The 26,104-nt window shown below is 52.1% G+C and overlaps 1 protein-coding gene and 1 long non-coding RNA gene across 5 annotated transcripts in view; one reads left to right on the top strand and one right to left on the bottom strand.

The window, feature by feature from the left end:
• The window catches only part of RBPMS (RNA binding protein with multiple splicing), a 203,585-nt gene that overhangs the window by 173,505 nt on the left and 3,976 nt on the right, over positions 1-26,104 (top strand). The window contains exons 6-9 of one of the 4 annotated variants that reach the window (XM_018041830.1): positions 2,564-2,694; positions 13,240-13,373; positions 15,199-15,268; positions 21,614-21,715. In XM_018041830.1, the coding sequence (XP_017897319.1) occupies positions 2,564-2,694; positions 13,240-13,373; positions 15,199-15,268; positions 21,614-21,628 (350 nt within the window). In that variant the 3' untranslated portion in view covers positions 21,629-21,715. The other 3 variants (XM_018041833.1, XM_018041831.1, XM_018041832.1) reach the window with 3 other exon arrangements.
• LOC108634080 lies at positions 13,428-19,508 on the bottom strand. Its single transcript, XR_001917358.1, has 3 exons — positions 15,860-19,508; positions 15,458-15,630; positions 13,428-14,698 (listed from the first exon to the last, which is right to left on the bottom strand). It is a non-coding gene; the product is annotated as an uncharacterized LOC108634080 (long non-coding RNA).

Genomic DNA, 26,104 nt, shown 5'->3' with positions numbered 1-26,104 from the left:
AGATACACTTTCTAGAAATGTTCTGAAGGGAGCCCCAGAGAACCCTGCAAGGCTTCCTCACCTTTAGCCATCAGGCAGCAGACTCAGCAGAGCCCCTGGGTGGTGACTGTTGTCCTCTGCTGTCACCGTGGGGTGAGGCAAGCATGGGCCGAAAGATGACTGTGCTGGGTCTTGAGACTCTTGACGTTTTTAAAAAAAGACTCAGAAGTCTTAAAATAACCTGGTAGCTGAAATAACAACAGCAGCCACAGTCACAGCCTGCCATTCCTGAGAATGGTTGTTTGTTTAAAATCTGAGGCACTGGTTCTGGCAGCGGTTGGTTTCCACGAGCCTGGGCTCTCACAAGAGTTGTTGCTCTAATGGAAATCATATGGTCTCATCACCACAGGAATCACGGGGCTCTGCTAACCCCTCGCTAAGGAATTTCCTTCCAGAAACTACACACACACACCTCCACACCCTAGAGCTGTGGAAGCAGGTGGTGGAGACCTGATCCCTTTAAAAAGGATTATGATGTTAATATTTTCCCAACCAAATAATTGGCCTAGGCTCCCCAGCCTAGATAGACCAGCAGACTCTGTTCCTATCACCACGAGGAGGTCCCTTTAACAGCCTTGTTCAGAGAGGGAGAGTTGGGGTGCCCGAGCAACCAGAGCCTCATCACCCCACCTTGTTGGGATCCCCCTCCTGGCCCCTAAAGTGTCACCATCAACAGCTCTTGACTCTCCCTCATCCTTTCAGAAGCTCTTCCTGGGACTTCTCTGGTGGTCCAGTGGTTAGGACACCACCTTCTGATGCAGAGGGTGCAGGTTCGATCCCTGGTCCAGGAGCTAAGATTCCCATGTGCCTCACAGCCAGAAACCCAAAACAGAACAGAAGCAGAATTGTAACAGAGTCAATAAAGACTTTAAAAGTGGTCCACATCAAAAATAATTTTTAAAAAGAGGGATAAACTATTATCACAATGACAACTGAGTTGATTAAAAAAAAACTCTTCCACGCCTGCTGGAGACAGAAGGCATACACCTATCCACTGATGAGACGCTCCTGTGGGCTCAGCTGCCTTCTGCTTGTTCTGTAGGGTGGTCTCCGTGGCACACTCAGCATGGCACTCTTCTATTTCTAACCCCCTCCCCACACTGAAAATCCTGCCCATAGTCAGAATTTGGGGAGATGGGGGAGACCTGGAATGAAGACTTGGGGCGGCTTAGATGGTGAGAAGGAAGCAAATGACTCTCTTGACCTTGGGTCACATGCCATGCACTGTCGACCTCTGGAAAGTCCTGAATGGCAGTCACTAATGGCTTTAGGGGTCACCTTTCCTGTCTCCCTTGGCAGTCCCAGGGAGCATCCCTGGCCTACATGATATCAGACTTTGACAGGTGATAAAAGCACGTACTGAGATGCTGCTTCACGGGTTCCAGATGCGTAACTATTGACTGTGGGTATTTTTGCCTTGAGACACACCCCAGCCCGCCCCCCATGTGTGTGTGGTGGCTTCGGCGGGCTGCTTCCCGATGCATCCTAAGACCCCAGCACTTGCCCGTCAATCTGGCAAAACTGCAGCCTGACCAGCGTGGACTCGGAGCTGAGCAAGGAACATTGAGACCAGCCGGTCGGCATCACAACTCACGTGTTTTCCCTAGAAAATGAAATCTGTATCAACAGCAGCAGTGAATGCCCTTATTTGGATCTTGGTGCAGTGCCCCTTGAACCCGGACACCCCAGACCTTGCATTTCCATCCTCCAAACTTAGAACACTTTAAATGCCCTGCGGGCAGTGTCTGGCCTTATGCTTCTAAACAGAAAACTCTGGATGATCACGGTTTGCCAGTAATCAGTATGCCGATGAACAGAGGAGTCCTCCAGTCCTGGGGTCCTTCTGGTCCTGCCGGGCGGCCGCTGTTCTCCCAACGGCTCTGCAGTGGGTCTTCACGGGAGATCGCTACTGGATCTCTGTCTTCCTCGGAGGACCCTGTTTGCAGTTGGCTTCAGGAAGTCCCCACTGTTCAGGGGATCCCCGTATTCCAGTTGGAAAGACATCAGAGTGTCCGCTGTGGAGGCTAAGATCTCAGCAGGCCAGGCCGGAAGCAGATGCTTACTGCTTTTTAAAAAACGTTTACTTACTGATTTTTATAAATACTGTATAATTACATATAAATTTATTATATGGTATAAATTTATACTTTTTAAATAAGTATGAAATATGTTTAATTACAAATTTTAAATTTATTTTTAATTGGAGAAGAATGGCTTGGCAGTGTTGGTTTTTGCTATCCAACAACATGAATCAGCCATAAGGAGGCATAGACCCCCCTCCCCCCGTCTTGAGCCTCCCTTCCACCACCCCCAGTCCATCCCAGCCCTCGAGCCTTTTTTTTTTTTTCCAATTCTGTATGTACCGGTCAGTGATCGGTGTTCAGGAGACCGGCGCCAACAGGTGATGCAGCGGCTGAGTGATGCGACCCGTGCCGCGGACGGGGGCTCGGGTGCGCGGGTGTGTTTGCGGCTCGGAGCCGGCGGCGGGGTGGCCACTAACTGTCCCCTTCTTCTTGTCTTGCAGATGAGCTCACAGTGCCTGCACTTTACCCCAGTAGCCCTGAAGTGTGGGCCCCGTACCCTCTGTACCCAGCGGACTTAGCGCCTGCGCTGCCTCCTCCTGCTTTCACCTACCCCGCTTCACTGCATGCCCAGGTAATTGACGCCCCTCGGCCACGACTCCACTCACCCCAGCACCCGTCCTTTCCAACCTGGTTGCCCAGAGCACACCATACGACTAACACCTCTCCGGCTAACAGATCCACCTCCAAGAGATTAATGCCCCCCTCTCGATCAGCCGCCACTCCTCCGGGACTTCTGAGGACCGTCTGACAGCCATGGCATCACCCACTGCCTGACGTTTGCCCCCCCCAACCCGCGCCCCCAGACAACACCACTCTCCTCCTTAATGATCTCACCTCATGCCACACACACGGGAGACGGGCCCAGGTTAGACCTCCCCCAGCCAGCTCGAGGGCGCCCCCGGAGCACAGGTGTGTGTGCCTTGTGGAGGGACCGCAGCGGGAGGCGTGCGCGTGGCCCTGGAGTCATGTGTCTGCGTGCGTTTGTCTGTATGGAGAGTTCTCGTGTATTCTGGGAGCCCGAGTGATGAAGGGGGCATGTCGGGAGTTTCCAGGAGGAAGGCTGTGTGCTAGCCTACATGTGTCAAGGACCAGATTCACACTTCCATTTATTTTTAAGAGACCCTGTGGGAAAGGAGGTACGATATAGTGTCTTAAATGGAATTAGAAGTCAGGGTCGAGGTGTGTCTTCTGACCGGCTTTCTTTCTCAGTTAAGAATAGCCTGAGTTTTATAAACAAACTCCAGTGTTTCTTCACAAAGATTACTGTCTACTTACGAACGCTTTCTCTTCCCTTGGGGAAAAAAATGGTTTCTCTTAGCTTTTCTTTTCTTGCAAGCAGTAGTAATCCATGTTAGGATCCAGAGTGATGATCAGTAGCAAATAAGAGAGAAAGAATATAGCTGTCATTTGTCTTATTCCACGTGTAGGTCCTCTAAAAGCAGAAAAGCCTGCTCTTAAAACGTCATCAGCCTGCACAGGTTTGGAGGGACAGGGGTTGTTTTGCTTAGTGTTTATTGACCAGGCTGGGTGAAATCAACAGCTTGCCAGAAAACCCTTCTGACTTAACACTCTTTTACGTGGTACAGAACTTACCTGTGTTGTACACGAGACCTACCAGCCGCCCCAGTGAGGGTTCTCACAGGGAGGCCGTGGGCTCAGGAGTGTTGTTAGATGGACATCCTTCCATTCTCTTGCAGCTCAGCTGTCAATGCTTCGATTGTGCATGGACAGCCCGGCCTCTCAGGTACCGTGCAGGCAACCTACAAAGAAAAAGCCTCCGTGCCTGGACCTCCAGAGTTGGGAGAGGCGGGTGGAAAGAGTCCAGGTAGTAGGTGAATGGTGGTGGCAGCACTTGGCATAGGAAACAGAATACCAGGGCTCTTCCGAGACTGACACCCAGTCTGGGTTGCTGTTCGCTTCCCTTCCCTTGCTGCCCTTTCCACCTTCGTCCACGTCAGTGCTTGGCCACCCTTGCAACAGCAGGTAGCCAGAGCTGCAAAGGGAAAGAGAACCAGCAGACACCTTCTGCTGGGTTACCAGAATGTTCCTGGGGGCCTCAGGCATAATTTCATAGAGGCCGTGGAGCAACTCAAAAAAGTCCTCTCTGTTGGTGGCCCACCCCCACCATCTGGGCTATGTAATAGCCCCCTTTTTCCTCTTCCTGGACTGCCTAGATACAGATCCATTGACTGTCGAGGCCATCTTAATGACACCATGAAATGGTGCCAAGTTTGCATGGTCTTCTAAATACCCATGGCTTTGGTTAATCAGCCACAAAGCCTTCTCACCATTGCCCTGGAAAAGCAAGGCCTGACACTGGCCGAACAGGACCGGGAATGAGAGATCCGAAAGCCCGGGCCATTGTGAGAGAGGATGAGGAGAGACGGTGCCAAGATAAATGGACTCGCCGGTTCTGACTTACGGGGATGTGTACCGCCCATGGTGGCATGTTCCCCGTGAGCTGTTCCTTGGTCTTGAGACTTTCCCAGCCGGGCATCCACTTGGCATCGCTACATCAGCCCTAGAGCTGGTGGGACTCTCATCTGATACCAGTGTGAGATCCTTGCGCTCAACCCTGCTTCTTATTGGGGGTCATTCCCAGTACAAGCTTGAGTTCTATGTTGCAAAGGCTGATGAGCAGATAACGGTTATTTAAATGTCTTTGTCCGATAGGAGAGTCGTAGAATGAACTGGGAGAGGCTTGACAGATCAGCTGGTCTGACCCATTTTACAAATGAGGACACAGACCAGAGAAGATGCAGAGAGTTGTCCAAAGTCTACACGTGGCTCTGCCGTGGCCAGAGTCGTGTCACCTGATTCCTAGCTCTGTCCACACCTCAGTGCTGGCTCACCAGAGACTAAGTCTTTGATGGAATTGTGGAGAGGCCTTGCTGCAATGACTCCTTGGATCTTTTTCTTCTCTAAGTAGATGAGAAGCCTGTAAGAAGAGACTTGGAGACAGAGACGAGGGACTCAGAACTTAACCATCACCCAAAAGGCCTAAGAGAATTTTTACTAACTGGAGGTAGAGCAGAGGGGAAGACCAGAATGGAGCGTCCCCTTAGTGGCTAATTCCGTTTTTGTTCTGGAAATCTTATTATATGTCTTTGGAGATCAGCTTTGAGATGATTTTGCTTTTCTTAGTGATGTTGTGCTCTGTTTTGAGACTTGGATTTTTTTTTTCTTCTAGTGTTTCTCTCCTGAGGCAAAGCCCAACACACCTGTCTTTTGTCCACTTCTCCAGCAAATTAGATTTGTCTCTGGGAATGTGTTTGTAACATATCAACCTACTGCAGACCAGCAGAGGGAGCTCCCATGTTGAATTTGCTCGTTAGCTGTTTTTTTTGTTGTTTGTTTTTTCCCTTCCCTCCCTTTTGCAAAAACTATTTCTTGGTAACATTTGAGAGATTTCAATAAAAATTTTAATTAGAGCAAACATGATCTCAAGTAGACTGCAGCGTTTTGTTTTTCACGGTGATGCGACTTTGGAGCTAAGATGTTATCTCTGACTGAGATTTGGGGAGAGCTGGGCCTAGGATGCTGAGTACACATTATATGGGAGAAGGAGCCAGCATCCCAGGGAGACTCGCTGCTGCTGCCTGTATCCTCTTGGGCTCCTGAACCATCAGAGCTGCATAATAGAAGTTGCTCATTCTAGCATCCATGGGTCACACCTGCCGGGAGCTGTCACTTCAACAAGGATGGATGTCTATTCCAGTCTGTCTGATCCAGAAGGAAGATCCAGGAGAGCCAGAAATTATCGCTGCAAAGGAGTTGGTGCTTCATGTCTCTACTTCTGCCCGGCTTGTATGGTGCCCCCATGGCTACACTGCAGATACGTGTTGGACATCACATCCCACTTGTAGAGAATTACTGGACAAGGACTGTAAGCCGCAGTACTGCCTTTTGTACTTCTAGAGATAAGAGAGCAGCTGATTTCTGAGAAGATTGTTCACATTTTAAGAAGTGCTCATCCTGCTTACTTTCGCCATCGTTGGCATTTGAAATGTATTAAGTGTATTATGGAATCACTGTCAACAAGGGAGGAAGGTTTCATTCATGACTTTTAGGAAAGGCACACGCGGAAGAGAATCCACACAGTTCCTCTTACCTCATACTCACACATCTCAGCTTTTTTTTTTTTGTTTTTTTTTAAGTCTGGGTTCATTTTTACTTTTGGTCTGCTTGCTAATGGGTCTGAGAGGAAGCCAATAAAACACACTGTCCTCTCCCACAGTCTGGAAGCAATGCCATTTACCCTTGACCAGAATCGCCTTGAATTGAGCCAGGACCTTGCGCAGGTAAGTGGGACCGAGAGAGCAGGTCCTGGCTGCCAACCTTTCTCCTCCATGGGCCCCATCTGCCCTGAGTCTCTGCACGTTGTGTCCCGGGGCTGCCCTGCGGCTTGTGACTGGAGCGCATCACCTGCCCGTGAACAGAAGGTATTCAGATGAAACCACAGACTTCCCAGGGCAAGACGGGCCCCTGGGGAGGTCTCCCTGTGACACACTGGAAAAATCCTAAAGGTTAGACCTAAAATAAATGCCAAATGGACCATGGGAAAAACTCATAGGCAAACAGTGAAGAGAAGTCATTGGAGAGAGATGACCTAGGGTGACGTGGGTGTCCTGACCTCCGGGTCCTCACCCCAGACACTGCAGTTTCTAGAACTGCATTTGTAAACCTCTTGTTTGTTTGTTTGTTTGTTTTTAAGGAAATCTCTTTAGGCATCTCCTCTGTCACTGAGCCCCCGTAGTGAATACCGAGATGAAGCAGCATGGTCTGATGTGAGTCAGATTTAAGCATGGTACACAGCTGGTCAGATGGGGCATGGTGAGGGAGGCAGGTGTGACTGTATACTCGGGTGAGCGCATAGCCTGGCAGCGGGTCAGCAGTGCTTGCTTCCTACCCAGGTGCTCCTGGGGACTCTGTTCCTTGAGCTTCTCCCTCCTATTCAGAAGGCAGCAGCCAGTGTTGAAATGCTGGGCCTGAGAACTGAACCCCTCAGAGGCGACTTTATTCCCTCACCAGCTGCCAGCCTCCCAGAGGAAAGGGAGGTGTCAGGAGATTCAGGCGTGGTTTCTCTTCCCCCTGACAGCCTCATCCTTGAGGCCTGGCTTTCCCAAACATATCTTATCCTGTAGCGCTGGGGCTGGTCTCTGCCCCAAAGACCCCTTCCTTGAAGGACTGCCTTTGAGGCAGATCAGCTCAAGGCTTTGAATTGTTTGGGCATAAATGAAAGTATTAATCCTCTGACATTTGCTTTTCTCTTTAAACCTGCAACTCCGTGAAGGTCAGAGTAGGGACGGGGGAACCACGCCCTGGCAGTGTCTCCTGATTGCACCAGCCTTGTCTCGTTCCCTGTTTTTGTTTGACTTTCTGATCACCTGAGAGCCCCTGGCTTGGCTCCCATAGGAGACGGAGGATGGGTTGGCGTGGTGCTCACGGCCCAGCCTCTCGTGAGCACCGGGCCTCCTTTCCTGTTCCAGTCCCCCCAGCCCCTCCCTAGGGGGCTCTTTCCCTGTCAACCCCATAAGGCCTGAGGTTTCTGGGGCTCCCTGGTCAGATGCGGGCTTTGCCATTTACAGGTTCTGTGACCTTGACTCAAGTTCCTTAAAAGAATCCACCTGCAATGCAGGAGACCTGGGTTCGATCCCTGGGTCAGGAAGATCTCCTGGAGAAGGAAATAGTAACCCACTCCAGTACTGCCTGGAAAATCCCATGAAGAGGAGCTTGGCAGGCTACAGTCTATGGGGTCGCAGAGTCGGACACAACTAAGCAACTAACACTCCAAGTGGGGCTAAAAATCCCTCATGTAAAACAGTGGTGCCCTGGCACACAGTAAGGGCTTAGAAAATGTTAGCCTTTCAAGGTGCATTTGAATCTTCAAGGAGAAGGGAGCCCAGGACTAGCTACCCCCGCGAACTGTGCTGGTTCAGTCGTCTAGCCCGTCTGGATACCAGTGGGAATGCAGAGTCCTCGTGGCTGCAGCCCAAGGGAAGACCAGAGGCTGGGGAGGTGGCAGAGGAACGGGTGAGCTAGATGAGGCCCGAGTGACGGTCCCCACCGTCACAAGCGATGCCTGCCTGCATCAGCACTGTGGTCCCTGTAGCTGGTGCCAGCTCTGGGAGAATGTGGCCCCCGGAGGAAGCCCCCCACCCCCCAGGGGCAGGCCAGGCCCGGACACGCCTGTCCCCGACAGGAAACAGCTGGGTTCCCAGAGACCGGTGGTTACATGTGTTCCTTTACTCAGAGCTCTTCAGCTGCTGGTCACCCCGCCTGTCCTTCCCCGGGCCTTCTAGCTCATTCTCCCTCCAGTGTCTCTGCTGTGACTTGGCTCCAGCCTGGTGTCCAGGTGATGGGGTTACACTGTGTGCCTTGGGGGGCAGGGGGGATGGTTCTCCTAGTCCTGGTGGCTGAACACCGCCTCCCCACCCCCGGGAGCCAACTCCTGGCCTAGGAGATGCTCTTTCACCTTCTCTGTCCCACCTGTCCTGTATCTTGCCCTTCCCTCCTCTGCCCTTCAGTGTTTGAAGACCTAAGGAGCCTCTTTATAAGGCAGCGACATACGCCTCTGCCCTGGCCTCGCTGGCCTCAGAGCAGTCCAGAGCCGGTGTTCCGTCTGGTTGTTGGGCCCAGTGGTTCCTTTGATCAAAGCCGCTGCCACAGCTGCAGAGGCCCGGACTCCCCCCGTCCTGGGCAGATTTCCTGACAGTGGGGGCAGGTGGAAGGATTGCCTTCATTCGGGGGTGCTGTGTTTTCCAGGTTCCTTTTCTCTTTTTTTTCAGCTGTAAGGCTACATTCCCCCAACACTGTGTGTTTCCCCCAGCCTGCATCCCTCCAACCTTGTGAGCAGGGAGAGCCCCCAAGGCTCTGTGAGTCTCACCTGGGTGCTCCCCTTTGGGACCGTCTGTTCACTGCTGAGCCGTCTGCCTGTCGCAGTGGGATGGTGCAGAAAATCCAACAGGCCGAATTTTAATGACAGGTTCCGCCCATGCTCCTGACTTTGAGGTTTTAGGCTTTCGTTCTGTTGATTTTGCTACCTCACTGAACCTCCGTTTCCTCATCTATAAGTAGGAAGAATGAACCTTGGCATAGAGCAGTAATTACTGTTAAAATAGCTCTTCCATTTCCTTTTTTTCTTGGTCAAGAAGAGATGCCTAGGACCTCTCTCTGTAGCTTAAGAAGCAGGTAGGATGCAGGGGCTCAGGACTGGTACCCCTGCCTGCAGAAATCCGAGGGCCCAGGCTTCACACTTTGGTAAATTAGAGAAGCATCTGGAATCGGGCAAGAAGGGCCCTGGGGTGAGCTGAGGGGCGGCTGGGGCCAGCTCCTCCACTGGCCATCCACCCAGGTGTTTGGCCTCTGGGGGGACAAGTCCCCAGATACCATCTGAGAGGACATGGATTCAGACTGCTTCGGGAGCAAAACCAAGAAAGGCTACCAAGAAACTTTGGAATTAAAAGATGCAGGCACCATAAAAACCAAGTGAACTCCATGAAGAAAACACGTGGTGACGGGGCGAAAAGGAGAACGAGCTCCAGATGGGATCATGTTTTATTCAAGGCCGGCGCTGCCGGTGGGGAAGGCCAGAACTCGGTGACAGGAGGGGAAAGTGAGACACCCCAACTTCCAAGTTCCATCCGCTCTGCCACCGAGCGCTTCTCGCTCCACCGACCCCGGCTCCTGGAGACCTCTAATGGCCCTTGATAGCAAACATAGTTAAAAATTAACAGACTGACAGAATTAAATATGGATGACCAGCCAGCACTGCAGACTTAATCTGACACAGGGTGTTACACGCCTGGGTGCCTTCGACCCGAGTGGCGTCCTGAGTGAACTTCTGGGATGTCTGAGCACATTTCGCATGCCTGTTTGGAAGCGCGAGTTGAGCTGGTGCCGAGGAGAGATGGGGAGAGATCCGAAAAGGCCAGAAGAGAAGCCGATCCCTGAAGGGTTATGTTTAATTAAGCCCGGCCTTGGTTGGTCTGAACGGGAGGGGTTCACTGGCCTAGGACCTTGCTCTTGGGCTCTGGACCTTGTGGCTGCCTGGACTCAGACCTCAGCAGCCTCACACTGTTCAGACCTGGAGATGGTGCAAGGTCCTTGGGCCTCCTCTCCCCCCGATCCCCACCGGGTCAGGTGGCAAGCTTCAACCTTTGAATCAGTTCACAGAAATCTTGACATTTTTGTCTAGGTAACAATAGCCACTTGCTTAATCGCCCCAGGCAAAGAGTATTGTAAAAGAAATAGTAAGAAATGCTGATTGCAGTTCTGTGTCTTTGTCCTTGGAAAGAGTAGGAGGGGGCAGAGGGGAGACTGTGGGGGTGGTAGGGAATGGTCCTCAATGGGCCTCATCTTGTGGGGTAGAGAAATTCCTGGCAAGTGTTCTGGTTTTGGTGAATGCCTTGTTAGAAATAGGGAAGATTGCTGTTTCACAGAATCCTGTAATTCATCCCATCATGAGGATCATCTTTTTTGTGATTGCGAATCATCACTGGGGTCTGTTGGGTGAGTTTGGACTTCCTTGGACCAGAGGAGGTGTCCGGCTTGGCTGCCTCTCCACAGCCTGCAGCGGAGTTTGCTGTGGGACCTGACCTGTTTATTTGGTAATACCGCTTAAGAGCGGAGCCTCAGAGCTGGAGTCGGTGGGGGCAGAGTTGATCATGAATAAATAGCATATGAGTGGCTGGTGGCCGGTGGCTCGCAGCTGAGAAAGCTCTGGCAGGGTCTTCAGGGCTCTGTGTTGGGGACAGTGGGAGAAACCCGCCTTAAGATCTCCATGCCTTCAAGAGGAGAGAGAGCTCGGTTCTGAATGTGGTGCCGGGAAGTCTACGTCCAGGCCCAGCACCCGCCTTAGGAAAGGGAAGTTGCCACTGTGACTTGTAGATCAGACAGCCAGGGAACCAGCTGGTCTGGTGATCGCCTAGCTCTGATTAGTTTCGTTTAAGAGCTGGTTGACACATCAGCATGCTCAGCCTCCCGCCTCCGCCAGATGTCACCACTGGAAGGCACCTTCCAGACCAGCATTTCTCAACACTGTTACATAATTTAAAAGATGATGTGATCCGATAAACTTGGGAAACCCAGGATGAAATCGGGCCAGACAGGTTGGTTTCAACTTTTCGGAGCCTTTCCCGTACTGATGTGGATCTAGAATCTGCTGAGACGGTGTGTTTTTCTCTTAAACATACTTGACTGCCGAGCGTGACTCGCTTCTTCCGGCTGCCCTTTAGGAAACCTTGTGCAAGAGCAGGGTCATTCAAAGTTGAGCATGCATATATGCAGCAGCGTTACCTGGTGGACTTGATAAATGCAGGCGCTTGAGCCTTCCCCCTAACAGTTTCTGCGTTTCGGACCAGGTGGTCCCAGGTGATGCTGGTGGTCGGGGAACCATATTCTGAGAACCACTGGTCTAGACTTGTCCCTTGAGTCCACAGAGAAGAAAATCGCTAAACCGAGGGGTGTTTAATAATGGTGGCTCCCAGGAGTTGAACCAGCCACCTAGTAAGCACTTCTCTTGACTGTTTCTAAAGGCAAATGGGATAATGATGGAATTGTGCCTAGGAAGGAAGCCCTTTGGATGCTTTACCGTGTTTGCTCCTCAAAACACTGCAGGAGAGCTCCTGGGCGAGGCAGGGAGCCCCCTCTGGAGCCCAGTCAAGGTCTGCCTATGCTTGGCAACACTGTTTAGGATGTGAAGTCTCTGTACTTGAATCCTCTGGGCCTTACTCCCTCATCTGTACATGGAAGAGGATAGATGTTTTATGGGTATCTCCTCCTCTCTCACACTTTATTTTTGCACTGAGTCATTTCTTCTCTGGCTGCTCTCCTCCTCCTGTCACCAGTCACTGGAGCTGGTATGATGCTGAGGTGGTGGAGACTCCAGGGTTACCCTTGCTGCCCTGGGCAGGAGCGTTCCTCAAGAAGCGTGAAGGCAGAACCCCAGTGCGATCCCTGGATGGTGAATCGCAACAGGGATGACTGTCAAGTGTCAAGGATGAGGCTCTAGTGGAAGCGCCCAGGGTCTTCCATGTCGCTTACTCACATGTCGCAGTCTGCATGCTGCGTCTAGCCGTCTCTGGTGCAGAGCGAGTAGCAGTATCAGTTTGGATCCTATCTGTTATGTTAGAGGATCTTTCAGGGACTTCTGAGGCCCTTGGAATTGCATACAACACGGTGAGCATGAGGTTGAGCACACGTGCATTTTTCTGCTGAACAGGACAGTGGCCTTAGGAGGAAGGTCAGCCATGCTGGATGGTCCCTCGAGCCAGAGTCAGCGAGTCATGGGTTTCCCCAATGTTTATGACACATCTAACAAGCCCCTAGGCGCCAGGCAGGAGTGGCCACAAGTGACCAGGAGCCAGAAACCACAGCAGATGGGCAGTCTTGAGTGGGCGTAAGGATGAACCCTCTGTTTTCTTAGAGGAGAGTGGCGATTAGCACAGAACACTTGTTCCCCCCGGGCTGGCTGCCTGTGCTGGGGTTTTGCCCTGTGAGCTCTGCTGCTGATTTGCCCTCCTTGGGCATGAGGACGTTGCTGATGACAAGCACAGGCTAGGCCAGTTCCTGCTGAAAGGGGGATGGCGTTGCACCCCGTGGAGCTGGAAGGAGGCAGCCTTTGGTTGAAGGGGGCGTCGTGGCGGGGAAGGGCCCACCTTCTGGGCATGTGCAAGAGTGTCCACGTCCCAGTGGGTCTCAGGCCCATTGCCCGATCACCTTCCCTGAGGACCAGCCCATGGGCTGACTGTACCTCTGCTCAGCTGAGCCCGGCTTCTGGCCCCTGGCTTAGCATCTGCCTGCCCATCCCCCGTGGGTCTCTGGTCCCCACCGCAGGCAGGTGCCCTGGAGAGTGCGAGGCTGTGTGTGCAGTGGAGAGGCTGGAGCGGATGTGCCAGACGGGGTGAGGGGGGGCGGGTCTCCTTGTCACCGTCACCTGCACCGAAACGGGAGTCATGCCATCCACCCTGCGTCCCCCCTCTCCCCGGGCTCCTGTGAAACACCAGCGCGCCTTGGGCTCCGCGCCCCAGCCCCGCACCTGGGCATCACCGGCCGCCGCCACTGCTCCCCCAACCCTGGTGCACTCGGACCCATCCCCCCTCCACTGTGTGTTTAGGTTCCCAGCCCCCCACCTGCCACGGGGCTGTGCCCCTGCCCCATCCTTTACTACCTGTCTCAGGGAGGCAGCTCCAACTCTGCCCTTTGCTTAGTGAGCAAGTGGATTCAGATGCACAAAGCCGTAAGCCATGGGTAGGTATGAGTTTTTTCTTTTGTGTCTCTCCCTTCTGCCTTCTCCCCCTCCTTTACCCTCCCTCTCTCCCTTCTGCCCCTGCCTCCTACATTTCCCCCTCTCTCTCTCCCTTCTTTGTTCTGCACCCCCTAAATTCCCCATGAGACATGTTTTTAGCCTTCCTGCATGAGAAGGTTTGATCTATGTCCCCTTCATTGCTATGAGTATTGAAAAGACTCTGGTTCTGTCCTAAAAGAGCTTCAGTATGAGCTAGTGGCCCCCCGAGGAATACAGCTTTGCCATCCTGATACAGGGGCTCCACTGGCTGGTAAACCCGTTTCTAGTCATATGTGATGTTCTGCCCTGGCAGGTCTCTAAGGCACAGCCGGCCCAAGGGCTTCCATGAAACGGAGTCCTGGTGTTAGGCAGAAGCTCCATATACACCCTTGGTATATGGAGTGAGCGAGGCCAGACTGCTTTGCTCCAGGAGGGGATGGTGTCCCCCAGTGTGGCCCCTCACCATAGAAGGGACACAGTCACTCTGTGAAGGATGCCCGTGGGGTCGAAGGGAGCTCTGCAGACTTCTGCATGTGACCCATGGGGAAAGGCCAGGGTCAGCCCAGCTTGTAGAATCTAGTTAGATCTGGAGGAGCCCGAGCCCTGGATCCTGACCCAGCCCCGGGCCCACTGGGCTCTGACCATGGTGGACACCACTCAAAATACCCAGCCCTTGGCTGATTTCCCCACCTGTACCTATCAGGCGAGAGGAGGTAGAAGGTCTCCAGGCCCTCTGCACCTCAGGCTCAGCCAGAGGGCTGCTTCATCTGTTCACGCTTTGGAGATACAAATAAGATGGCTGTGAAAAAGGGGTTCTGCTGGCAGATTTGATTTTATTAAGCCACGGAAGTTGGCTTGCCAGGGTAAAGATCCCCCCGGCATCGCATTCCACTCCAGAAACAAACTCCCATGAACCGAAATAAAGAGCCGTCTTTCTCCTGCCGTGCTGGGGAGGGTACCACCTCTGGGTCCTCTGCTGGCAGCCTCCACCTTTGCTGTAATTTGCCCGCCTTCCCCCAACCCCAGAGCTGCCTCCTGTGTTGCTCAGGGGCTGGTGGGGAGTATAAACAGAAGCAGCGGTAAACGGGGATCTCTCATCTCTCGCCTCTGTCCAAATGCTTAGGGACAAAGCCCACAATGCCAATAGGTGGACGTCTGTTCAAGCCGAAGGGCACTTGCCCTTTTGTTATTTTCACGTTTTCCTCGGTACAGGATGGAGAACATTCTGCCAAGCGTACCCAGCATCACAGTCCATTTGTAGGTAGGGCTGGCCTTGCATTCTGGAAACCTAACAGAAGAGGCGGGGCCCCACAGAATGAGCAGAGGGCATGGGATACCAGACACCCCCCACAGTTCCCAGAGGCCTTTTCTAAAAGCACGGGAGCAGATTCTCAAAAGCCCTCCTGGCCAGACCGCTGGCGTGGATGGTGTCAGGAACCGTCCCTTCCTGATCAAAGACAAGTTTCTAGCCATTAGGCAGGCTGGCCCCCCAGCCTGGATGATGCTGGGTGAACATGATGATGGTGGCTCACTGGGCAGATTCCAGCCCTGCACTGGCTGTTGGCTATAAAGGAGGCTGGGAGCAGGGGACCCCCCGGGGCTCCTGAGAGCATGGTCCTGTGGAGGCATTCTCAGGATGCAGCTCTGATGCTTTTCAGCCCCTGATGGGGAGCTGCCCGCAGGCAAGGACCTGGGAACAGTGAATGAGGTGGGGGCCCTGCCGGCCAGTGAGCAGTGGACCTGCGTCTGGGGCCTTGGTTCACAGCCTTCTCCCCACGTGTCTTCCAGATGCGCTGGCTCCCTCCCTCCGAGGCTACTTCTCAGGGCTGGAAGTCCCGTCAGTTCTGCTGAATCCTATGTAAGTACTTGATTTCAACAAGAACCGTGTCCCACGCCTGGACGATCCCAGGACAGAGCAGACATTTGTAACTGGGTGGCCCCCATCCTGCCCCAGTGCCCACTCCTAGGTGCTTCCTAGGCTTGTCCGAGGTTGTTCCACTCACCCCAGGAACCCCGCGTAGCCCAGAGAGTTCTGAGGATCACTTACCTCAGGCAGGTTGCCCTGTTGACCTGAAGTCTCAGGTGGTGGCTCCGGTCCCCTTCGTTTCCGTTTCCAGGGGGACTGCCAGGGGCAGATTTCACTTGCTGACATTCTGGGTACCATAAAAGGTCAGGACTTCCAGAGGGCTCTCATCCTGGGTCAGAAGGCCAGAGCCTTACCTAACAGGAGGATTAGCAATAGGCATCAGAGCCTCGGAAATCCCACCCTCAGGGGTGGTCCACACTCCAACTCGTCAGGATTCTTCCTCTGGCAATAAGTAAGTTGAGGATGACATTTTTGTGCTGGAAGACATCAACTTCAATAAGCCACGATTGTACCTTTCCTTCCCCTAACCCAATGTATTTCTGAGTATGGTCAAGGAGCACTTGTCCTTGGGTAGAGACTTACATGCTTGCAGGATTGGAGCTAAAAAGATTTCTTCACCAAGCAATTCTCAGAACCTTTATAACAATGTGAGCATTGTGAATCATTGAGATCAGGAAACTCTAGGGTGCAGCAGTATTTCTCAAACTTGAGACCAGGAAACCCTTTTCTCAGAGAATCTTAGGAGACTCAGGTTTTACTTAGAGCACGCCTTGGGAAAACTTGCCCTCACCTCTTACCCAGAACGTAAACCAGTGGCACCCATACCTATAACCCTCGGACCAGTAGTCATCTGTCAATGCTTGTCACTAATCTGTGATGAGAGGGAAAAAACCAGAGTTCTTCCCTTAAAGCTGCTTGTATTTGTCCTTTATTCTGCAATGATGTTCTTTTCTGTGTTAAAATACACTTGAATAAAATGGTAATGTTAGTGAATGACAATTGTATTTTAAATATTCATGGTAGATACCTAAAATGTTCCTTTAAAATATTTTGTGACATCTTAAAGTTTTTTATTTAAGGGAGACTTTTTCCCCCTGCCTGAAAACACGAATTTTAAGTTTTGAGGTGTTCCAGAGTCCCTTTAAGTACAGAATTTCCTAAGTCCATGCTTCATATCAATATGCAGGCCCATAATTAATGTTTATTATTGTTTTTTTATGTGGACCATTTTAAAAGTCAAATTTGTTACAATACTGCTTCTGTTTTATAGGAGGGTTTTTTGGTTTGGTTGGTTTTCTTGGCCATGAGGCGTATGGCATCTTAGCTCCCCAACCAGTGATTGAACAGGCACCCCCAGCATTGGAAGGTGAAGTCTTAACTACTCAGCCACCACGGAATTCCCCGTAATTAACTTTGGCACTTGATTTCTATATCCCCAGCCATTGTGTCTTTGTTCTGAAAAGCCTTAGTCATTCCGTTCTGGGGGAACCTCCTCCCTTAGCGGGTGACACGGGCCAAGCATGGTCATGTTACAGGCTCCAGAAGACACTGTCCCCACGCACCTCTCTCTTCCACGACCATGTTTCTCACTTAATGTTTGGAGGCTGGTAGGCATTCACCCGAGGTGTCTAGGGTAAGAAAACCGAAAACTGTGACACTCATGAAGGAGAGCACAGGGTGGAAGGTAGATCTGGCTTTTTGTTTTTTAGCATCAGCTAACAGTTGAGATGAATGACATCGGAGGGGAGGCCAGTGGGACAGAACCTGGAGGCTCCCCCAACTGTTCAGGAGTCAGCTTGTCCGCAGTGAAGAGGGACCAGGAGCGGGGGCCGCCCGGGGCAGGGCGGGGGCCAGTGTTGAGCTGCTTGGTCTGCAGTGCCGGATGGTGAAGGAAAGCTGCGTGAGATGTTGGCATTTCCAGTTGGCAAAAGATGGTGATGGTGGCGTAGGGCCTAAGGGAGGATTTTGCTTTAAGCGTTTATAAAGAACAAAGAGAAGATCCGTAAGCCGTTGAAGAGCTCTCCCTCCATTCCCCAGAGACCTAGTGTGGGCGTGGCCTCCAGGGAAGGGCCGGCAGTTGCCCCACCCCCTCCCCACCCCCCTTGAAGTACGACTTCTAAGACACTGCCGGATCCACATGAAGATGTCATGTCTCCTGTGGCTGCATCGTTCGTTCTGAGATAAACTCGGGCCACGGGCCAGGCGCCTTCCTTGGGGCCTGAGGGACTCGAGTGGGTTGAGGAGGTGCTTAGGGAGGAAGACAGATCCGTGAGCTTATTACACCGCACTTGCGGTTGGGGCTGCAGTCTCCCGTCCGGCCTGAAATTAGACCAGCTCAGTAGGGCCCCATGACTCAGGCTCCGTCCAGTCTCTTGGACCAAGCCCTTTCTGAGACAGCTAATAATCCAGGCTGAGTAATCGTAGGGAAATGTACGTTAGAATTGAAAACAGTGGCGCCGCTGCAAGGGCAAACATGTCATAGCAGAATGAGGGTCTTGAAAAGGCTAAGTGAGGGTTAAGTGCCACCCGTGCCACCACTGGTGACCCACGCGGCCTTTCTGCACTCACTGGGAAGGGCCCCAGAGCAGGAGCAGGAGAGACATCTGCTGTCAAGACACGAGGACCTGGGAGATGTCCGGGCTGCCTCCTTCTGGACCCTGAGGACTCCAGGCCTGTCCCCCCAGGGGGCCCTCAAGGATTTTTTAACACATTACTGACTGGGAGCAGCGGTGGTGTTGCAGAAACTAATGCCTGCGGCCAGTGGTTGGTTATGTAAGTGAATATTGGACATTTGGGTAACAAAAGACGTGTTAATGCATCTGATTGCTGATTGACCCACGCTGAGCTCTTACTTCTAATGGGAAATCACTGACTAGAAAAATAAACGGGCTCTCTATTCTTTAAACACGTTATGTATCTACTGTGTGATAGATGTAAAAATGTGTGAAACTAGGCCCGTGCCCCTGAAGAGCTTAAGTTCTAATGGACAAGAGCCATGGATACACATTTCAGAGTGAAAGAATTACCGCTCAGGATGCTTCTAAGGAGGTGGGTGTGCGTGTGGACTGCCATCAGTGGCGTAACTAAGACCTTTAGAAGAGTGGTTGTTGGATGGTTGGGTGTTTTTGACTCTAATTTGTTCAACATCTTGCTTGACAGATGATGTTTAGTCTGGTTGCAGTGTGTACACCTCACTACCGAGTTTTACTGATGGTTCAGCCATGTGGTAGAGAATCCCAGAATACGTAATACTGATTGGAAGTGATCAGTTTCCCAGATGGTTTGAGAATAGGACACTCGAGCAAGTCTGTAGTCATTCCTTGGAAGGAATAAGGGTTACGCAGTTTTCCTGGAGTTCCTGGTTATGCAGTTTTCCTGCATTTCCAAATATAATTAAATAAATCAGAAAAAAAGGGGAAGACAGAGAGTTGGAGTGGGTGTGAGAGGGTGTTCATTAGAAACTCATGAAACTTTCCTGGCTGTGGACCAAAACCACAGCATAAAAACTGTAGGCACATGTAGTTACAGCCTCACCAAATCAAAGGACGACATAGCAAGAGAGAGAACAAAGCTGGGATTTGAAGCTGTTTGTTCCTTTTGTTTACTTTCAGGGAGGAATGGCCTAGTCTGTCTTTGGTTGTTAACAGGAGAGCCTTGGGTACGTGGCTGGCTATCATCTAGAGAGTCCAGGAGCTAGGTATCCAGGCAGAACTTAGAGTATAGCAGGGTGGGAAGGGCAGTCTTCATGGTGCCCTGATAACTGCTGTGGCTCCTGCAATCACCCCTGCCTTCTCCCTAGAAGAGGCCCCAGGACCATTCCTTTTCTTCTGTGAACCAAGGTCTTTCAATCACACTGAAGTAGATGAACACAATCAGTATTCAGTGAAGATCTGCAGGGCAGAAGGTGCTATTCTAGGTGCTGCATATACAGCAGTGGATAGAAGCAGACAAAACCCCCGCCTTGGTGGAGACATTCTAAGACAGGGAGAAGAGTAATAAACTACTAAAACACAGTAGGTCAGATGGTGAGAAGGGCTCATGGAGAAATGCAGAACAAGAAAAAAAGGCCAAAGTCAAGGGTAGCAGGTGCTTCCTTGTACATCGGAGCAGAGGTGAAAGCTCGCCCATATTTATATGGGGTTCCTTTTCTAGAGCAAACCTGTGTGCATACCTGCTAAGTCACTTCAGTCATGCCCAACTCTGTGTGACCCTGTGGGCTGTAGCCCGCCCAGCTCCTCTGGCCATGGGATTCTGCAGGCAAGAATACTGGAGTGGGTTGCTATTTCCTCCTCCTGTGGATCTTTCCAACCCAGGGATCAAACTCAAATCTCTTAAGTCTCCTGCATTGGCAGGCAGGTTCTTTACCAAGTGTCACCTGGGAAGCCCCAGAATAAACCTAACTTTGCTCAAGTTTAGGGAACAGTTTAACTTCTCTGCTTTTCTGCTCACCTCCTCTTTTGCTAAATCAAAGTGAACAGGCTTGAGCTGGGTTACACTTTAAAGCACTGCTAGCTTTCCCAAACCTGGGAGGCCCGAGTTCATGAGCCCTGCCCTGAGAGGGGTCTCTACATGCCCTGGTTATGATTTCCCCACCCAGAAGTCTGGGGTTGGTCTGTTCTGCTTCCTGTGTGCATTAAAAAGTAGGGATGGGCCTAAGAACCTGCCTCCTGCCAGGTACTGGGGTCGTGGCATCCCTTCCAGCTTTGGGAATTCACACACACCAGGCATCTGTGCATCAGCTCATCTGCAAACCCAGACTGTGTGACAGCCCCCACCCTGCCCTTCGTCCATAGCCTATTTCTGGCTGGGAGACCCCTGAGCAAGCAGCAAGTCCCTGGAAGACGTTCACAGAGCAGAGCACTGAGTCTGGGCGGCCCCACAGGCAGCGGGCAGGGCCACCTGCAGGAGCCCACTTGCACCCCTGCCCTAACCCTTCCCACCATCAGCTCCACTTGGCTGAAAGTGGAGGTTCAGAAGGCCCGTGTGCTCCCCATAAAGTTAAAGCTGAACGCCTGGGACTCCCCTCTGGTGTGTTGTGTTCTTTGGGGAGTCATCTTCTGGGGTGTCTACAGAGCATGCATTCTGTCTGCCCGCCTGGTGTGCAGACAAGAGTTGCTGATGTTAGCAACGGCAAAGGATGCCTTGGTGATAAAACCTCTGTGCTCCCAGAACCTGGGGCGAGAAGCTAGGGTCCCAGGACTCTTAAATCACCAGTCCTGAGTCATCAGTCCAGAGGCTGAGTGGCATCTGGTCATCAGTATGATTTCTTAAACAAGAAGCATCCCAAAAATGCAGCCTTGGTCTGGCCACCCCGGGGCCTCTCTGGGTCTCCCTCCTTCCTCGCCCACACCCGGCAAGTGTGGACAAGGCCAGGGAAAGTTGGGTGAGGGGAGATGTTTTGTTTGCAGGGTGAATTTTTTTTTTTCTGTCCTCAGATAACCCAAGTTTTACTAGGAAAGTAGAATCACATCTATTCATCTTTTAATGTTTTTTATAGTGAAATTCTGGGGAGAACATTTTTCCCCTTGATTCTGAGAAGAGAGATGCCCTAAGGCGGCGATCTTTCAGTGCAGGGCACGGGTCTCCCTGCAGCCTCCTGGGGTCAGTCTGTACTCCTTTGTACAGTTGACCTCCAGTTCACGCAGCCTGCCTGGAGCAGTGCTGTGTACCAGGAAGAACAACAGTGCTGAACTTGAGGAATGTTAGTGGGGAATGGGGTCCACATGGGCCATCCTTCGGGCTTCCTCAGCACCAGGAATTCTTGATGAAAACCAGCCAGCTCGGAGGCAGCCACTCCTGCAGGAAGAACACTGAAAAATGTATGGCCCACTGACGCTGTCCCTTATAGTGTTTCAAAATTCTCAGATCTTGGGAATAGCAGGATATGTGTTCATATGTGTTTGCCTTGGAGTTTTGTTTTCTAGCAGGTGGTTCTCCTGGAGAGTGGCTCCTTGGTTGACCCTGGGGTCTGGGGTGGTCCCTGGAGTTGGTTTCAGGTTCCTCCTCTCTGGGGATCTAGCCCATGGGAATGTGTGTGCAGAGGCCCTGCCAGTCTGCCCCCGGGGCGCTTACACCCTGGTCTTCTTGAAGGTGGCCTCCCCACTGGCCTAGCTATCAGGGAGCCCCGCTCTGCTACAGATCCTCCTCCACCCCACTCCACTGCACCACATAGCGGGCCCTTCGTGGCCGTGATGGTCCTGTTCACTCCTAGTGGTGTCCTCGGGCTCAGCAGGCAGAGACCTTTGGTGCTGGGGCCTTTGCCTTTCAGCTCTTTGCCCTGGAGCCAGCCGGCATGGACGTCACTGATATTAACGGCTGCTCTTCTCTCCACCACAGGTTCCAGGTGTGTGATGGTGGCTGCAATATGTCTTGTGGGTATTAATGCAATCTTCAAGTGGCTACTGTTCTCGAGCTGTTCTACAAAACTGGAGCGTGCTGGTGAGTTCCAAGCCGAGACTGAACAGTTCCTTCCGAGAAGCAGTGTGTCCCGGGCCGGGCACAACCGCTTAGACAGGAGCAGTGTGGTTGGGACCAGCCTCCCATTGCAGGGTGGGTGCTGGGGATCGGGGCGAGCTCTGTCACCTCCTCTGGCCACCACCTGCTCAGAGACGTCATCCGAGGAGAGCAAGTGAGCTCTGCAGGTTCTTAAGAGCGTGTGGCTCAGTGCTTGGTCCTCACAGCTTTGCTGGGTGATGCCCGGTTGAGAGTCAACACTTCTCATCTGGCAGCATCCAGGGATGAGATCATCCACCAACGGGAACTTAGATATGAATGAAGCTTTTCCCTTGAAGCCCTAAGCCTTTTTTTAAAAATAGTTTTGGTGGAAATCTTGATGTAGTATGTATATCCCTCTTATTAATCCATTTATGCTAAATACAGTGTAGCCCTTTCTTATGACTCGAGACATTTTGATGAGCCTTTTCAGAAATAGATTGATGATGGGCCTTGAGAATGACTGAACTATGATGGTATCTCACTGGCTCCCTCGAAACCATGGGGCTTTTCTGGTGGTGAAGGTTTGAGTGACTTGTCCGTCTTTTCCATCGATACCAGCTGTCAGTGCTCAGTTCTGCTTGTAGCATGCAGTGAGGTCTCCATCGTGCAGCAGAATTCCCAGAGGCGAACCGTGTGTGGGCCTTCCAGTCTTTTTGGAAAGCTTGACCTAGGACAGCAGGAATGAATGCCAGGGGCAGGCCAACCGCAGTTACGGCTCGGCCCAAATAAGGTGGCAGACTGCATCCCTGTGAGGGGCCTATAAAGCAAAGATGAGTCAGAAGGAGAACACGATTCCTGCTAAGGATAGAATCAGGCAGTCGGGCCTAGGAGGTCATTACCACATTTGGGAGGTAAGCAAGCACGTGCTCAGAACACCACCTCTCCTGTACTCCAGAGGGGCGTGTGGTGCCTGTGTGGGGAGCTGGCCTCCAGCACTTGGGGTCTTTTTTTTCCCCAGTGAAGTCTGTTTCTCACACTAACCTGGGGCTTCCCTGGTGGCTCAGGCAGTAGAGCGTCTGCCCGCAATGCAGGAGACACTAACCAAATGTAACAACAGGTAAACGTTTTTCCCACATCACTGGGGAAAGCTGACAGATAACCACCAGTTCTACAGGCTTCTGATTGGTCAGGTTTTCCTGTTGTCATGGTCCTTAATGGAAGGCCACTGTATTCTTATTGATGTTACCACTCAGTAAAAAGACAAGATTTTATTTTGCTTTCTCTCTTCCTCTGGGGAAATTTAAGGACCAATTGAAAGCCACCCATATATAACTTTGAAGCAGGTTAGAGTAGGTTTTTTTATTTTTAATGCAGCAGATCAACCCAGACTTCGGTAATTGGGGCACAAACAGATGAACCCCGTGAGGACGCAGCTGGAGCGTGGGGTGACTGTCCGTGGACAGCGGGAGGGCCTGGTGACAAGGGGGAGGAGAACCAGGGCTTGGTCCTGGGGGGAGGCAGCTGGGAGTCTGACCACAGATGAACCTGAGTGAGTGGGCAGTGCCAGCGTGGATGCGGGAGGGCCGGCAGCACTAGCCCTGTTCCTGATGAGGCTTCTGGGTCCCAGGGCCACCCAGGGGGTTCCCAGACCTCCCCGCCCAGCTCGGACAGCCCTGCAGAGGTAGGCCTGGCCTGGGCGGAGGGGAGGGTCCGGTCGCCGGGCTGCACAGATGGAGGGGGGCCGCGTCTTTAGCTTAGGGAGGAGTTCCTAACCACAGAAGACGGGTGCCCGGAGATTCTAGACTGTGGAGGTTTCTATCTTGTAATATTTACTTTCACTTATCTGGTTGCACCGCTGAGTCTTAGTTGTGTCGCTTGGGATCTTTAGTTGCGGCAGGCAAACTCAGAGCTGGAGCACATGGGATCTAGTTCCCTGGCCAGGGAGCGAACCCTGGTCCCCTGCGCTGAGAGCACAGAGTCTTAGCCACTGCACCACCGGGGACGTTTCGACTGACCCTTTTTAAATGTTAGTCTTTTTATTGCTAATTAGTATGACATTTTTTTAAAAGCTGACAGAAAATGAAAACTAAACCACTCCTTAATTAAAAACCTTAAGTCATATGATGTTGGGATTTAGGTAGAAGGGAATGTTCCTTACTTGACTTTTAATACAAATGAACAAATGTTAGAAAAACTCAGGGAAGAAATCATTAGGAAACAGGTCAAGTATATAGGGATAGATTGGTGGAAAACAGGATTTTCTTACTGCTGGGAGGGAAAAAAGCTCGTAAGGCGCTTGGATCAATAGACTTGAACCTACAAAGTTACCTCTGGGAAGAGCGGCCTCTCCCGGGTCACGGCATTGACCACCAGCAGCAGGACAGCCCTTGACCCACGCACGTCAGCAGCTGTCCCCAGGCACTGCAGAACACACAGCTGAAATGAGCTGGTTTAGAATTGCTTCCTAAGCCATAAGACACCAGGAGACGCTCTCCATTGTCTTCAAATTGGGCGGGTGCCAGGGGTTCCCTGTCTTCCCTTGTTTACCCGGCACGTGTGTGTCGTAGAGTTGACCCCCTTTCAGGAAAGGCTCTGTGAGGAGCCTGCTGTCTGAACAGAGGGGCCTGACCCCCCTCCCCGCCGCCCCCGCCCCAGTGCTCTGTGTTCCCAGATGCCTTTGCCGTGTTTAAAATGTCCTTGTTAATACATTCCAAGGTTTGAACTCTTGTTTCCAGCTAAACCCCCTTCCTTGTTTACAGGGACTGAAATAGCCACATTTTGACCTTGTGTTCAGTCTGGAACAGCTATGGCAATGCGGACACATTCTTTTCCCATGTGAGAGCTGCCTTTACCCAGCAGAAGCAGCTCAGAAGTTATCAACTCACACCCCCTTCCTTGTCCTTTTTCACTCTGAAAGATCCATCTTTCAGCCTAGGTTAACCAGCTCCATCCACCTTTCTTTCTGCTCAGGAACCTGGCAAAGGCACAGAGTATCCTGAAGCCCGGTGGGCTTCTCGAAATCCTGGGTGGGTGCCTTCCCAGCCCGCGTCAGCCTTCTGGGGTGACTCCCGCTCTGCCCCGAAGGCCAGCATGCAGAGCTCCACAAGGGCTCCGGGCACCTCCTTGCTCTCAGCCCAGCCCTGGCATCATCAAGCCTAGGGGCCCACGTCTCTGGGCCTCCTCCCACTAACGGCCCATCGTTCCAGTTTCATTTGTTCCAGCGTCCCAGGTGTCTGCGTTTTTGCTATATGCAAGTGACTGTGTCTGGAGTAGAGGGAGGTAGAGCTGGTCTTAGGAAAATAATCCAAGGTGATGATCCTTGTGTAAGTGGTCTGGACAGGGAGAGTGCCTGTGAAGCGCTGAGAAAGTCCTGAAGGGACCAGGAAAGGCTGGAGGAAGTGGGGCTTCACCTGAGTTTTGAAAGACAGGAGGGTCTGTGTGTGCGCAAGATACACTAGCGAAGGGAGGAGGTGCGAATACAGACAGCATGGTCTTGCTGAAAGGGGATTTTAACGAAGCTTTTGAGGATCTTGGGGAGGCACTGAAAATCTGGGCAGGGGGGTACGCTGGTGCTTTAGGAACTGTCCTCTGGCTGGTCAAAGCACAATGAAGAATCAAGTGGAAACACCCAGGTGAGGCAAACCCCCCAGTTGGTAATGTTGGTGTCAAGGTGACAGAGTGACCCGAGTGCGGTGTATGTGAAGGCAACTCTGAGTAGAGACGCGTGGCCTTTGTGGTCATGGCAGAAATATCCAGCACAAAGGTAAGTGGAACGTGGGGAGCTGGCTGTGGAACCAGAAAGAGGCCTGAGTGGGCACAGTGCACTTCCTGAAGGTGGCCTCAGCTCCCGAGAGGCAAGCAGGCCTAGACCAGCCAGGCTCTGCCTGCAGGGGCTAAAGTTGTGGGCCCACCGAGGAAGGGCCCTCCGCCTGCTTGCGCAGTTCCTGAAGGCTGCTGTCCAAGTCCACGTGCTGTCAGAGGCCGCTGGCCATTGCAGGCCCCTCAGGTTCCTAGGGCCCCACTGCTGTCCCCAGTGAGTTGTTCTGAAGTGGAAAACTGCTGCTCCTTAGAATCAGTTTTTCTGCAATCTATGTCCGCAGCTTGGATTGCTGGCATGGGGCCAAGTTTGCAATGCAGGACTCGTCATTCCAGGCCTGATGAACCCAGAGTGTGGAGGAAGGAAACTGGCCTTGCCTCCAGTTTCCCGAAGCTGGTTCCCCTCCTCAGTGGACAGAGTTGGGGAGGGGGGTGCTCTTTTGGCAGACTGAGGCCAAAAGGTCTAGAGTTCACTAGGGAATGGCAGCTACTCTGTGACCCTCCATAACCCTGGTCCCAACCCCAGAGCCACTTGCTGTTCACACCTGGATGTGATCGTGATTTCTACTGGGTAGA

Source organism: Capra hircus, chromosome 27 (genome assembly GCF_001704415.2).
Source record: "Capra hircus breed San Clemente chromosome 27, ASM170441v1, whole genome shotgun sequence".
Classification (NCBI taxonomy): Eukaryota; Metazoa; Chordata; class Mammalia; order Artiodactyla; family Bovidae; genus Capra; species Capra hircus.
Note: the sequence above shows the minus strand (reverse complement) of the source record. Positions and strands in the feature narration are given on the sequence as shown.